At 46.3% G+C, this 15,946-nt stretch overlaps 1 protein-coding gene across 2 annotated transcripts in view; it reads left to right on the top strand.

Moving 5' to 3' along the window:
- Positions 1–15,710, top strand: part of NSMCE2 (NSE2 SUMO ligase component of SMC5/6 complex) — a 211,420-nt gene extending 195,710 nt beyond the window's left edge. For both annotated transcript variants that reach the window (XM_036102648.2, XM_036102647.2), the window contains 3 exons: positions 7,532–7,632; positions 8,057–8,163; positions 15,360–15,710. In XM_036102648.2, the coding sequence (XP_035958541.1) occupies positions 7,532–7,632; positions 8,057–8,163; positions 15,360–15,477 (326 nt within the window). In that variant the 3' untranslated portion in view covers positions 15,478–15,710. The remainder of the gene's footprint in view (positions 1–7,531; positions 7,633–8,056; positions 8,164–15,359) is intronic.
- The last annotated feature ends 236 nt before the right edge of the window (positions 15,711–15,946 follow it).

Genomic DNA, 15,946 nt, shown 5'->3' with positions numbered 1-15,946 from the left:
TGAACCTAGGCGGGCTGTCTCCAGAGCCCACGTTCCTAATTACAGTAGTTCCCACTTCTTACCTCCCAGAAGAATCTGGTTTGGTCATCACTTTCTCCTGGAGGTTCATCTTCGTTCCTCACCCCACCTTCAGAGATCCTCTAGGTTACTTGCATACTTTATTCAAAACACATTATTATGATTACATTCATTGCGCAAAATGTTAGTATTTGTAACTGTCTCTCCTACCAGACCTGATCTTAATCCTCTCCGCATCTGCGCCTGGCATTTTTGTGGTGTTTGGCACAGAGCAGATGTTCAATAAATGCAGCTTGCGTTGAGTTGGCTTGACTTGAACACACAGTGCTTCTCCTCAAGGAGCTTTCGGCCTACTTGGAAAACAGCTTCTACCTCCATGAAACAACTGAAGAATGAAGAAGTTCAAGCTAAGAATACAGTGCAGACAGCAGGTGTTACCGGATTTCAAAGAAGGAGCTTCGTTGCAGGGACCGGGTTGGGTTGGGTTGGATTGGATCGCTTCTCCAAGTACATAGAATCTGAGAGGAATACAGATTACAGCCAAGGAAAGGAAGAACATTGGTCAGAACGTTGACCTGAGGTGGCTATGAGTGAAATGCTCACTTTGAAGGGGGGCAGCAGAATTGCTTCAGAAATGTAGGTGGAAAGTACCTTCTCAGGGATACAGATCAGATATGAGCTCCTCAGAGAGGCAAACCCTATTCAATCCTGGGAGCTTCTTTGCTGGTATCTTTTATATGCATAATCCTCCCAAGACTACTTTGTATTATATATATAAGATCCTTGTGACTGAGCTCCCTGAGGGCAAGGACTGTTCTTTGCCAACACCAGGGACAGTACCTGGCACATGGTAGTGGTCAAAATAATAATGGCAGTAACAATTTACAATTATATAAGTATGTAACATTGATTATAATAAATACATGTATATGATACATGACGTTTACTAGGTCCTTCTTATGTTCTAGCCAGTGTTCTGATTGAATTGTATCAATTCAGTCTTTGTTGAATTTTGCCGTCCTGTGAAGGTTATGACATCTTGGAAATCTTTAATTATGTAGACCCTCTCTGGACACGATCTGCATCTTAATTCTGCAAAAGCTGCGCACACACACACACAGAGTCTGAACCAGAGCCAGAGACTGTTGGAAACTAGGAATCCGTTTGTTCAGTGGCAGGTTGGCCCAACCAAACAGCTAGTGGGCTCAGGACAGGCCACCTGTCTCAGGAAGAAACTGAGAGACAATGCTGGACAATCAGTAGTACGGTGGAGTGGACCACAAAACCACACACACACACACACACACACACACACACACACCTCTTAATTCCAAGCCGAAAGGACTGGGCGTGCTGACGTACTTCTTTTTCTACTTAGAGTCTCAGCCCTAGTTCACAGGTGGGGCCACTCCTAGACCCAGCCGTAGGTTACAGGTTATGGGGCAGGAGAAACAGTCAGGAATTGGCCTAGACCCACGTGCAGAAACAGTTTGAAACGCTGTAGCTATCTAGCTGTGTTCTTTTGCCCAGTTAGGGAGGCCCCCCAAATCTTCCTGTGCTGGCTCAGCCTCTCCAAATACGCTGTACTAGAATCGTGCAAGGAAAGTAACCTGGACAGGGCAATAAGCATTTCGAGCAGGCAGGAAATATCTGTAAAGTATTTTCTTCATATGCTACTAACGTTCAAGAGAAAAGTACTTTTAGAAAAATGTTCAGGCTTAATTGAAAAAGCACACAGTAATCAACTTTTATTCCCAGTTGGCATAAAGCTGTCTTACTGGTAGCCAAATTTGGGATGCCTGAAGACAGACAAATGACTAATACTAGGGCTGTGTGTGGCCAGGACCAAATGTATTTTCTGACCACAAGACCATGTCTGGACTCTCCTTTATAATTACCACACAGCCTACTATAATTGTAAAACTTATATTTACTTCCTGCCTTTGACATGTAATTCAGGGTCCAAGGCTGCACCCCAAGCTGGAGTGAAGTAGTCTCTGTTATTTGCTTAAAAGCTATAAAAATCATCATTGTGCGAGGATGTGTGTGTGTGTGTGTGTGTGTGTGTTGCCACTTCTATTAAATATGTTAAGTACATCCTGGTGAAAAATATGCCCACCCTTGCCTTGTCAGATGAAGCGCTTTACTAATCAGATGTTTATTGAACTACTCCTACACGCCAAGGACATTTAGACTCTAGGAAACACCAGTGAGCAAGACAACAAAGTCCCTGCTTTCTGGGAAGAGAACAGGGGGAGGGGAAAGGAGGAAGGGAGGGAGATAGGCGAAAACAGCGCTTATGGATTTGTGCCTTGTGAAGTCACAACCCAGTAATGTGCGAGAGCATGCCTGGGTGGCCTCTTTTAGCTTGGGACATCAGAGAAGGCCTCTCCAGAGAGATAACACTAAAATGAACATTTTAAAAGGACAAGAAGGAGTAGGAAAAGCAAAGATCTGCCGGAAGAACATTCCAGTCAGGTTAGTGTAAAGGCCCAAAGACAGGAAAGAGTGGCATGTTCCAGAAACAGAGAAAAGACCAGTGTGAGTCCAGCATGGTGGGTGAGAGGGAGACTGGTCGGGGAGGTTGGCTGTGAGCGCCGCCGCAGGACGCGAGTGTGGGAGCATTACGGCCCTTTTCAAAGCAGAGATTCCAGGTAGGAGGCTACTGCGGAGGTCTGGGCAGGAGGCCGTCGTTGTTTGGACTGGGATGTAGTAGAAATCGAGAGAAGGGGCTAGATTTACTCGATTTAGACTTAGGGAATATAGTTTAGAACCAGTCAACAGAACTTGCCAGTAAGGCTCGATGTGGGGAACGAAGGAAAATGAGTAATTAAGAATAATTACAGAAGTCTTGGCTTGAGCAGCTGGAAGGATGATGGCTGACTGGGGACGACTGAAGGCAGAGCCGTTTAGCTCTTCATTCCCCGTCGTAACTGACTGATGATGAACCCACATCTTGGGGTTCAACAGATGCCCTCATTACCCCCTGACTTTACATCCCAGGGGAATATTCATAGACTTCTGGAATTCTTTGTGCACTTGGTTACCACTTCAAGCATCTCCGTGGTTTCTCTTTCCTCTTCACGTTCATTTTGTGACATCCGAAGCAATCACGTCCCAGTTACTCGCTCACACCCTGACACATCCCCTATGGGTACCTCTCTAACATTAACTCCTGTGTGCACTTCCGCCGTGTGCACGTGGCTTGGGTACCCTCCCTCCCAGGCAGGGACAGAAGGGGGGGATTTGCGATTTGCCCACCAGATCACAAGTTGACAGCCAACACGTACTTCTAACAACATACCCCGTGTGTGTACGTGGAACGCAATGTGACTAATTTTCTTGCTTTTCACTTTATAATAAGGAAAAGTGTGATCTCTTTAATAATGATTAAATTGATTTAATCCACTTATTTATTTATTTATTTATTATTTATTATAATATCGCTATTTCCTACTGTTGCCTTAAAAATATTGTGAGGCTTAAGTTTTCTGGCCTATACCAGAGGGTATTTTGCGAGGATTAAATGTGATAATATATTTAAAGTGCTCAGTACAGTGGCTACAATGTAGAAGACGGTAAACTTGAGGTGCTGTTATTAATAAAATAATAATCTGGGGGAGGAAAGGGTGGCTCCCAGAACCTACACACTGGTTTTAGTCTTCAAATTAAGCAGGCCAAGAAAACAGAGCCATGCGCTGATTTACTAAATCCCTGCCTACCTTTGAACAAAATCTATAATGTCTTTCGATTTCAGATTTTTCAGGTGTTTGAGAGAATTAGGATAGATAACTTCAGCTTTAAAACTTATGTGGTGCGTCTGGGTGGCTCAGTCGTTAAGTGTCTGCCTTCAGCTCAGGTCATGATCCCAGAGTCCTGGGATCGAGCCCTGCATCGGGCTCCCTGCTCAGCGGGGAGCCTGCTTCTCCCTCTCCCACTCCCCCTGCTTGTGTTCCCTCTCTCGCTGTGTCTCTCTCTGTCAGATACATAAATAAAATCTTAAAAAAATAAAAAATAAATAAAACTTACATGGTTCTAGTAGATGATCTATATTTTTCTCTCCAGTCTTCCTTTACCAAACTTATCAAAAAGTCTTATCTTTGGATCAACTAAATGAGTGTGACTGATATTTACTGCCAGATGTGACCTTCCATTAGCACATCAGAGATCCCAACATTAATATCACTTTCTATAAATATCGATTTCGGGTGAGGAGATGTTCTATCTCAAGAGAGGTTTAGCTATTGAGGATCTTTCTCTTTTTAGACTCCCGGTCCGTGAACTATTACTCACTGTTGGCATTCTTCCCCCGTCTTACTTTTGTTACCTTCTTTCATGATCACGGATGTTGATAGCCACCTACATTTTCTGAGTTCTCCACTCAGCCTTCCTTAGTGGTCGCCATTGCATTCGAGCTGTGCTTTGCTTCTTCCTCTACCTTTTACATTTAAAAATAGAAAATAAAAAACAAACGCACAGCCTTTCCCATTGGCAGAAGTCTGTTATTCATCTAACAGAGTTTCTGGTGACTTCTACAGTATCACATCTACAGTCAGAAAAATGCCATTAGGGACAAAAATAATCTGCCATCAGCTCAGAAGAAGCTGTGTAAGAAATGGACAAAGAGGGACCTGAATTTTGACTATCAAACACACAATCAGAAGTTGGCAGTAGCCGCCCACAGGAGGAGGTTTTAGAAAGTGAATTAAAGAGACAGAACGCTCTTAGCTCTGCTCCTTGACTTTGCTCCTTGTCCACCTTTCCTGAGCCCTTGTGAGCAACCACTGGGTTGATGAAGGACTCCTCTAGGAGTGTAATTCTTCGCTCTGTGAATACAAAAGACGGGTCCTGGGACACACAAAAACCCTTCATAGGTCCCATCCCACATCACAGCAAACATACCTCCACATTAAATATACTTTTATTGCCGACAGAATTTTTTGAAAATATCTTCATAGTTTTGCTTTGGAAATAGGTTGGTTACAAGTAACTTACAATTGGCTATTTATTTATCAGCAATTATCTTAGCATACCTGGGAATTATTAAGCTCAAACCTAAATCCAGCCTACATATTGCTTCCAAATGAAATATTTTTGATTACCAAGTCAGCAATTTTTTTAAAGATTTTATTTATTTATTTGAGAGAGAGAGAGCACAAGTTGGCTGGTGTGGGGGTGGGGGGGGCAGAGGGAAAGGGAGAAGCAGACTCCCCGCTGAGCGGAGAGCCCGGGATCATGACCTGAGCTGAAGGCAGACCCTTAACCAACTGAGCCACCCAGGCGCCCCCCAAGTCAGCAATTAATGAAGTTAATCTAACATTACATTTTGTCAACCTTTTTCATTTATTAGTCCAGTTTTGTGGTTCTCCTGTTCTGAAGCCAACAAATGATTTTCAAGGGCTCAGACATTTTTAGAGGTCCTTGAAAAGCAGAAGGCACAGTACCTGAGTGGCCAATGGTTAAAAATGCCCTGCCTGGGAAGTCCCATGCTCTGAGGTCTCCACTCCTGCCTTCTTCAAGGAATGAGAGCTGCTTTGAGGGACATTTCTCTAGGAAAACACAAGAAGCTGACATGTAGTCTGTAAAACAAGGTGAAACCCCTACAAAAACAGAGTAGCTAGGGGCAGAATCCCTGGTGCCAGCCATTAGTTCACTGGGTGACCTTGAACGAGCGCTCTGTGGCTCTTTTCCTGCCCCCAGTGGTACTTTTCTGGACAGGCATTCCATCTGGCCAAGGTGGGAGGCCCGGGCCGTCAGTTTTAGGAACAGAACGGTGTGCAGGACCCTCTGAACCTGAGACAAGGGTTCTCCCTCCCACATTAAAAACAAAGCAATTATTATCATTGATGTTATTTTGCCAGAATGAAAGAAGGAAGGGGAGAGAAAAGGCAGTAAGGACAGGAAAGGGGGGGCCGGGGGAGAAAGAGGAAGGAAGACACTGTCAACACTTACATTTAAAAAGCTATTGATCTTTGATGTCTGTGCAAAATGATGTCTCCCTGCTCCAGAAAGAAAGGCTTTCACATGAGATACTTAGTCTCATTATCCCATTCAGAAGCCATCCATCATCCGTTTGCTCTCAGTAAGGAGCAAGTGTGATGAAATGAAAAGAACATAAATTTCAGAATCACATAGGCTCTCCAAAGGCAGCCTTACCATGCATGTGCTCAGCAGTTCTCAAAGTGTGGGCCAGGGACCCCTAGGGTTCTCCCAAGGCCTTTGCGGGTACCCACGAGGTCCAAATTATCTTCATAATAATACTAAGATGTCACTTGTCTTTTTCACTCTCTCTTTCCGTAAGTGTATTTTTCCAGAGGCTACATGACATGACATCACAACAGATTGAATGCATAGACAGATATCAGAATCCCACTATCTTCTTATTTATTTAAAGATTTTATTTATTTATGTATTTAGAGAGAGAGAGTGGGGGGAGGGGCAGAGGGAGAGAGAGAATCTCAAGCAGACTCCCTGCTGAGCGCAGAGCCCAATGCAGGGCTCGATCTCACGACCCTGAGATCACGACCCAAGCCGAAATCAAGAGTCAGACGCTCAACCTACTGAGCCACCCAGGTGCCCCTCAAAATCCAACTATCTTCTATTAAGCAAAACAGTATTTTCAAAAATGTAAAAACAATGCCACTCTTATCTCAAACTCGTTTGTTGTTGTTCTGGAAAATATAATTACTTTTAGTTTTGAAAATATCATTTATGTTAACATGCAGTGGAGTTTTTTTTTTTTTAAGTTTTATTAACTTAAGTAATCTCTACACCCAACGTGGGGCTTGAACTCACAACCCTGAGATCAAGAGTCACATACTCTACCGACTGAGCCAGCCAGATGCCCCAGGAGTTGTGGTTTTTTTAAATGAATTGATAAATGCATATTTTTAAAATCCCTAGTCTTAATGTCTGCTGTGGCAAATATTGGTGACTATAACCCCAAATAAGTTTTTTGGGGTCCTCAGTAATATCAAAAAGTATAAAAGTATTCTAAGACCAAAAAGTTTGAGAACCCCTGAGCTAGCTAATAGTAGTTACCCTTTATTGAATGTTTCCTTATGCTAGGGGCTTTGCAAAGCATGCTACATTTTTCATCTCTTTTAATCTTTGCAACAAAGCTATAAAGCAGAGGCTTTACGAAAAAGATCTTACTAGCCCAGGGTCTCCCAGCTGGAGGTGAAAGAGATAACCAGGCCCTTCTGACTCCAAAGCCACACTCTTGATTACTGGACAGTACTCCCTCCCAAATTAATTCTTTGAAAAAGGTATCTCACTGCTCTGAGTCTGTTTCCTTATCAAAAATGGGCAGAATCCTACCTACCCTGCAGGATTCTCTTAAGAGCAGAAGAGTTAACGGGCATCCAAGTGCCTAGCAAGGTTGCCTACCACCCAACAGACCCTGAGAAACCATTAACCTCCTTCCTTCCTTCCATTCCTTCCTTCCATTCCCTCCTGTCCTTGGCACAATGTTAGACCAACGTGGCTCAGCGACTTCCCTTTTCCCCTCTAGGTGGTCTTCAAGCCGACAGAGAGACTGATGGAACAGAAGGAGTTGATGAAGATATGATTGTGACCCAAAGTCAGACGAACTTCATCTGCCCCATTACACAGGTACTGTCTCCTTCTTCCTTCCCAGAAAGACAAAGCAATTCACTTCATAGAGGCACAAGACTCGTGTTTGCTTTCTGACTTGATTTCACATCTCAGGTGAGGAGGGAGGAAAGGAAAGTGATGAGGTCCAGGAGGCTATGGGGGAGGTTCCCCGGGCTGGCAAGACTTTTCAGTCAACCGTGCCCTGAGGGATCGAGGAGGAAATTCTTGGCCCACGAGCCAGCTGACATTGGTGCCACGGTCTCCCTGCATTTTCCTCTGTGGCCATCTGCCCCAACAATGATCTAGAGCCACGAGACTGCGAGGTTGAGCACGGGAAGCCCCCAGATGAGGAAAAAACAGTTCTAAGTAATTGGTGACTTGGAGAAGTTACTGGAAGTGGATCATTATCATTCCTGAAAGCTGAATGTCTCCTTGATTGCAGGTGGAAATGAAGAAGCCGGTGAAAAATAAAGTGTGTGGCCACACCTATGAAGAGGAAGCCATTGTGCGCATGATTGAGTCCAAGCACAGGCGGAAGAAAAAGGCCTGGTGAGTCGGCGCCGGAAGGGAAGTGAGCCTTCCCAGTGGTGGTCAGTCAGAGGTGGTGTGCTCACGCTAGACGAAAAGACACTTCCATGTCCCCCCTAAAGCCCACCCACCTCCCTCTTGGTGTAAGCACGGAAGCCGGCTTTCTGGAAAAACAATACACGACGGAAAAATGAGTAGTCTGCTCAGGAAGAAGCTGAAGCAACTTCAGCCACACCTTCGAAACAGGAGAAAAAGGAATTGGGTGCAAGTTTCATCATTAATTAATAGGAATGTTCATGAAATTGTGCTATAGCCTGAGAAAAGATTAAGGGGAACTATGATACTAAGAGATTTCTTTTTCCCCTTCTGTATGTACTTACACAAGAAGGAATGGCAAATTTTTTTGCATCCTGCGATACAAGTAACTTGGTTAAAACGTTCCGAGATAAGATTTGTATCCAGAGGTCTTGGTCGAGATTGAATTGTCAGGGAAAACCTTTCATATCTTTAATTATTTAAATAACTTTCTGAAAGGTTCAAGTAAATTTATGAATCACTTCAGTGAGAAAAAAATTTTTTTTAATTGGAATGTTTGGAAAATCTTCCTTTTACCTGTATTTTATATGTATTTCCACCCCCTGCCCATCCCCCACCCATGCATTCCTACCCCCCTGGCACACAACCTTGGAGGACCGTGGCTCCATTCCTGTGATAACATGGAATCCTGGGTTGGCTGGACTCACTATAATTCAGTTTGGCATTTCTCGTGCTCTTATCACAGATTTGTCGTAGGAATGGAATTGCAGGTGTGACCAGTTCTCAATGGACTTCTGATAACAGTCACTTTGATGTGTGGCTCGCTTCTCCATCACCCAGAAATTTGCTGGTCCAGACCCAGAATTGGAATTCCCCAGCACTCCTCCTGTGGGCGTGGACTTAGAGATAGGGTATTTGAGACTCTAAATATCTTGATGGTCATTCAGTCAAGTCATTTACCCTCTTTGTCCCCGAAGAATGTCCTCATGACTGCAAAATTAAGAGTGTTGAGTACATTTGTATCTGTTTTGAGTCCCAGCTTAGAATTGAGATGTTGTATTTCCCTAGTGAACCTTCCATTTTCCCTGTGAATATAATTTCCTTTGTTTCTGGACTTCGGAGCCTTCCCTTTCTACTGACTTTTTTCTGGGTTCATTCTCTGAAAAACAACCTTTTAATTTGCGAAAATGATAATTGCTGAGAATAGATATTCCCAGATAGTTCTGTTTCACAACTCTTACTTTCTTAAAGTTTGTGATAGTCTCCCGGAGTCGGATTTGGAAAGAGCAGACACTGAGAACAAAGCCCATTTCTCACAAGTCCCAGGACGGGGATGGGGACTTCAAGAACAGGCTCATGTGTAAAAGGATCTTCCTAATTACATGTTCCACTTTCTAATGTCCTTTGGCTTTTTTGAATTGTACGTGCGAGTTGGAAGCACACGAATAACATTTGTCATTTAGAAAAATGTCTTTTTCCTGTCATGCTTCTATAACATGAGCGCAGATTCTGCAAACTGCAGATTCTCATAGCTTGATAATAACAATTAAGTCCAAGTGGAAGAAGTGTGGGAGGTTCAGAGAGAATGTAGTATTTTTACTGGGCCTTGAAAAAAAATGAGAAGGATTTCAGAGAATGATGAAGAAGAGTCCTTCTGGCCAACAGGCTCGCCCCATTCAGAGCCTGTTCTACTTGGTGGTCAGAAGGTACGGTCGTGATTACTCTTTGTGAGAGGGAGAATAGAAGGATGCTCTGGACAAGAACAGTAGAACAGTAAGGAGAGCGGTGTCAAGATTCATTATAGAGATGTTAAATGTCATGATTTCTTTGGTTTCCTCATCTATAAATTGATGATAATGATTGTAATTGCCTCCCTGGTATGTTTGAAATTTGAATACGATCTATGTGAAGTACTTTCCAGTCCTTGGCCCATGGTAAGACTCAGTAAACGGTACTCTTACCCCCCCACCGCCACCCTCATTCTTGCCGCCATTATTCTGTAGGCATGAGACAACACTGCAGGGTTTGAGGGAATCAGGTGAGTCAAGCTAGAGGTTAGGAAGTTACTCCAAGACAATTCAAGAGATGGATAAACAAGGCATGAGGTGACAGCATCAGTGAGAATGTGTTTGCAGGGGATTAAGTTACCGACGATGGGGGCCTCACTGAGGCAACAGTCTGAGGCAGAAGGGAATGAGAATGGGGCCCGTGCTGGGGGCACAGCTAGCAGGATTTGGCAACTGAGAGTTGAAGGGAGGAAGAAGGAGTGGAGGATATTTCCAGAAGGGTAGCGGGCTCGTTAGCCAACAGAGAGGGCAGGAGTGACAAACACATTTAGGAAGGATTATGAGAGGCGCAGCTTGGGGTCCTAGTGACACAGCCATTTGGAAGTGTCCCGGAGGCCCAGAAAATGTGAGGTGTTGAACCCGGGAGAGAGCTCTGAGCTCAAGACGTCACTGAGAGGTAATGGCGGGAGGAGGCAAACCCACTCACCTGCCGCCCAGGGGCAGCTCTGGGCAACAGGTGAAAGCCGGCTGAGAACCACCAAGGACAGGACCGTGGCCTGGCTCTGGGCAGCATGGGGCCCGCGGCCAGCCCTGCTCTGCTCACCGCCTCACCCTCAGCACCCGTAGACCCTCAGAAAGGCATTGCACGCATTAAAGAGAAGGCAGTCAGAGGAAGAAGACCCCAGGGAAGCCGTCTGAGGCGTAGCCCGACGAGACAGGAAGAAGGAGGGGAGGCGCGTGTCCCAGGAGCAGCGGGGCTGTGGGCAGAGTCCTGGAGACAGGCTGCACTTGGCAGCAGATTACACCTCAGGGCCTCTTCATCAGCTACTCCAGAGCTTCCTGACTGAGCATGAAGCAGTGTCATTTCCCATGATGCATGTGAGCCCAAGGAGCAGTTCTGGGTCCCCTTTGTTTAAAAATGTCTGTGACACATCCAGTTTGAGAAATCTCAGTCCTTCCTCCTAGACGGCTCTAACGTTACATTTTGTCAGACTGGAGATCCAGGTACGGTGTATGACTGGGCACTGACTGGAATCGTCCTGGCCATGCTTCGGTGTCTGCGAAGATCTCTCTCCCCTGGCTTGAGGCAGGATAGAATTGTGGAGACTTCGGCCCTCACTAAATACGGTAGTTAAAACAATTTCCTGAATAACGGCCGTGCGTTATCTCCCTAACAGAGCTGCCTTATGATTGCCCCAGTAATAAGATATTTCCAGTGTTCCACAGTCATGTCATTCCTTTTTCGCTGAGGAACAGGAACTGTGTTTAACCAACAGTCCCATTGAACAGCACGTGCAGTACAATGAAGTTGAGTAGGGATGTGTCGTTGAAGAGCGGAGCGCTGGTGTTGCGCTCACCGTCCCTAGTTCACTCTTGGCCAACGGGCCATTTCACCTCTCAGAGCCCCCATGTCTTCATCTGCAGAGCAGAAAGAATAACAGCATCTCCCAGGATCTTAGGATTACAGAAACGGTGGGGAAATTCCAATCTAGGCCTGGACCAGCACATTTCTTGGCAGTGGAGAAGCAAACCACTTAAGCGAAAGCTCCTTTGGAACTCCAGAACGCTAAACAAATCAGCAGTAGGGTTAGAAAGGTCGAGACTGTCAGTGTTGTTATTACTTACCTCACCGCTTAGTGACACGTTATTTTAGACTCAGAGGAGGGAGGACAGAGTTACTCGGTGTATTTAGGTATGATGGGAACCCATCCCACTCAGACTTCCAGAGGTATCCGTAGACCTCCTCCCAGAGCTGGATTGGACCTTGGAATTCTTGGGACCCAGATCCAGGAGCTCACAGGACTCCGAATCTTGTACTTTAGAGCTGACACTGAGGCCAAGGTTCCCCGCAGCCTTCTGGGACCCCTGAGACCTGGGCTCTCTTTGTTCAGTAGACACTTTCATGCTTGCTCGATGCTCTGATGGAATGTTCTGCCCTGTCAGTGACCCGAGTTGAGGACCCAGCCTCTCCTTCGAGGCCTGACTCCTGCACAGCGATGACTCGAGAGCTTAGGATTGGGTGTTGCCACACCTAACTTGCTCACCAGGACGTCCTGGGGATTAGTGCACTAATGCTTATATAGAGTGTTATTTCTCCAGAGGAGGAGTGCCCTGATTCAGTATCATGTCATTACGGCCTTGTCTTATCCTTTGTAGCTGAAAAACTTGTGTTTGTTTATTTGAGATAGGGTGAGAAACAAGGTTCTCCCTCCCCTCCCGAATCAACCTCTCCTCCAGGAAGTCTTTCCTGAACCATCACTCAGGCTGGGCAGAGCGCACCTCATCAGGCTGCCATGGCAGCCTTGCATCGTAGCTCGCCCATGTCCCACCAGCACCCTCAGTGGGCTGCCTCCTCTCCACAGGCTTCTTGGGAGCAGAAGCTGCGGACTAGAGTCAGGGCCTCAACCCTTGTCACACATTGCCCTCCTTATTTCTCCTGGCGACCCCACGTTCTATGTCATCTTCATGGCAGAAGAAACTAAGGCACGAGAATTAAAGCCACTTGCCCAGAGGGTCACAGCCAAGAGGCTTGAGCCCACGTCTCTTTCACTCTTGAGCCTGCATTTGTGTCAAGAGGCCGTCAGCTCCCCTTGGGAGGGCTTTTGGGTGAATGCCTCTGTCCCCCAGAGTTGATCCCTTAGGTGAGGTCAGACTTCTTTGTTCAGGACACACGTCACCCTGGGCTCCATCCCATTGTCCCATTGTGAGGAATGAGCCTGCAGTGTGTGGTTGATCCCATCAGACATGCTCAGAGTCCTCCCACGCACCGACAGGGTGGCTGATGTCACCAGGAAGTCCTCCCCACCTCAGTCCCCACTTCCCCCTCTACGCTTATTCACCATCTAGCCATCGGGGCTAAAGACTTGGTACTCGGGAGTGGGGAGGACCCCAGGCCAGCCGTCACAGTGCATGTTCACCAAGTGACAAGTATGAAGTGAGGGTGACCCCAGCACATGTCATCCCAGGGACCTACTTTGAGGTGCATTTCTGCATCACAGAAGTTGAAGTGATGAAAAATGCCCTTTCTAAAGTCTTGAAAGTGTCCATATCCTTCTCATAATCACAGCTATTTACTTTCACAGTTAAAGAAACAATTCACTTTGAGAAACCAGTGTAGGACATGTCTCAAGCGCCTCCAGGCCTTACGCCAACACAGAGCCAGATGGGCAGAAGGATGCATAGTTGGGCAGACCACCTGATCCTCTTTCCCATGAGGGCCTTTTTACAGTCACATTTTAATACACGTCCCTGCCCTATGGGGCACATTTCATGATTTTAAAAATAAATATTGTTAGCACGCATATTATCTATTACATTGATTAATGCCTTTCTTATATAAAGATGCCTTGGTCCAGAAAGAACAGCCAAGAAGACGATTCTCCTTCAGGCTGAACAGTTGGGCTTCCTATCACTGGACAAATCAGAGTTCCCATGATCAGCTTTCTTCCGCTTCTGGTTTCTATCTTTTGTCTTGTATTTATTACTTTTGATCTTGTCTTATAGCTGTTATTTTTTGTCTTAATATACCTGTGCTTTTCGGAGAGTTGTCTCAGATCACTGGGCCGGAGCTCTGTGTGGGCAGGAGTCTAAATTTGTATTGCACAGTTGGGTGCTTAGAACCCAGCACAGAGCTGGTCAAGTGCGTGCACAAATACGTGCATGTATGCATTGAATATATGCACGATACAGAGAGATCAGCCACTTTAAAATGTATCGGAAGAATGATGGTCAGGGATGCTAGTCTTAGGAGATAGTGAAGGGGACGCGGGGTAATATTGAGCACCGTGTTGCCTGTAGCCCTGGGAAATAGGAATTCTGCCGCCACGTCAAATCTGAGGGCATAGAGGCTCAGGAAGGGAACATTTGTTGCCTGTGGTCTCATAAGGAGCAAGTAGGTGTTGGCCATATTCAGAACCAGGTCACCTTAACTCCAGACACTGGGCACTCTACCCTACCCAAGTCTGCTTCATGCTGAGAGGAAATCAGGTGACTTCCTCCGGCCCGCTGCCTTCAGAGGGGGCCACATCTAAACAGAGCCGCGGCTTTAAGTACCTCCCCCCCTTCCATGGGTGACTCACACACTGATTTCTTCAGCCACAATTTTCCCCTGAGTCTCTGCCAGCCCACGCAGTCTCTCTACCGGGAGGACGGGTGGGCATTTCGGAGGGAACATAGACCACCTGGGACTCCTGACTCCATCCCCCTTGCTCCCCGTAGAGATAAAGGGTACCCCCAATGAGCCCATCAGCTGGGGGCCAACCCTGATGAAGCTCAGCCCTTCTCTTCCCTTACACTGTGCCTCTGACCCCACAGCAAATCCTGGAGGTTCTGTTTCCACCCTGAAGCCGACCGCCGCCTGCAGCCCCGGCCATGCAGCCCCCTGCCCCGCACCGTGGTGGGGCTCTCCTACTCTTCTGCATTCAGCAGCCAGAGCCGGGGTTCCTAAACATAAACCAAATCGCATCCCTCCCCTATCTCAAACCCTCCAGGGTGTTCTCTTCATATTTAAAATATAATCCAGGGGCGCCTGGCTGGTTCCATTGGAGGAGTGTGCAACTCCTGGTCTCAGGGTCGTGAGTTCGAGCCCCACGTCGGGTGTAGAGACTACTTAAATAAATAAACTTAAAAAAAATTTTAATAATAAAATAAAATCCAAAGCCCACCTGACCCTCTCCAAATGCCCTCCGTCTCTCCCCGGGCATCTCAGCCACACTGACCTTGCTCTTTTACTCCAGGCCACCAAGCTTCTGCCTTCTCGGCTCCTGCCTCTGCCAGGGCCACACGCAGCACTTGTTCTAGATAAGATCTCAGTAAGGCTTGCCCTGACTCCAGCTAGAGAGGCCTCACCCCACACTCTGTCCCTTGACCCTGCTTCTTTGTCTTCAGAGCACTTAATGCGAGTGAACTCACAGCACACACTCTCTGGTGACTTAGTGATGATCTCTGTCCCTCACTGGAAGGCGAAGTGGGCCCTGTTTGACCCCTGCCTATGCTCTCAGCCCTGGGCAGGGACAGGCTCAGGTAGGCCCTCAGTGAATAAATGAGTCAGGGCACATCGGTCCCAATTTCTAGAATGTTCTCCTTGTGGCTAAAATGTCTTCATGTAAATACTTGTATGTGAGAAGAGTTTAGGCCGAAGGCATCCAACTTAAGTGATTTTCTTCTACTTGACAGTTGCCCCAAAATTGGCTGTAGCCACACGGATGTGAGAATGTCTGATCTCATCCAGGATGAAGCACTCAGAAGGGCCATTGAGAGCCACAACAAGAAGAAAAATCGTCCACCCGAGTAGGAAAAGCACACCTCCCTGCAGGGATGTCCGCAGCCTACCTCCTCCCCCAGCCCCCTGGAGACAGCAGTGTTTCTCAGAGCACCTCGACTGGCTGCATAGCGTACTTTGTTGGGGTAAAACTTGAAGGTTTTAAGTGTAATTGGAAGCCTTTTTCTATGTCACAACAAAAATCCAAGCATATGATATTGTTTATTTTTGAGTGTTCTATAATTTTAAATAAAACTTTGATTATCTGCAGCGTGTCCTGTCTGTGCAGCTCCCAAGGTATAAATTGTTCCAGTGGTGCGGGCGTGGTGGTGCCAGGCCCTCCTACTTCTAATATTTCAGGCTGTTTTTTCTTGTGGTTGTAACCAAACAATGTCTTTCGAAGGATATTTAACAGGGAAACATGGAGAAAGACCCCCATGGCAAGCATTGTCTAGCAGCAGCATAAACGAGAGCATGAGGTTATAAAGCAGAGCCAGCTGAC

The sequence above is a fragment of the Halichoerus grypus genome, chromosome 5 (genome assembly GCF_964656455.1).
Source record: "Halichoerus grypus chromosome 5, mHalGry1.hap1.1, whole genome shotgun sequence".
Lineage (NCBI taxonomy): Eukaryota > Metazoa > Chordata > Mammalia > Carnivora > Phocidae > Halichoerus > Halichoerus grypus.
The sequence above is the reverse complement of the archived record's forward strand: the minus strand, read 5'-3'. Positions and strand labels throughout refer to the sequence as shown.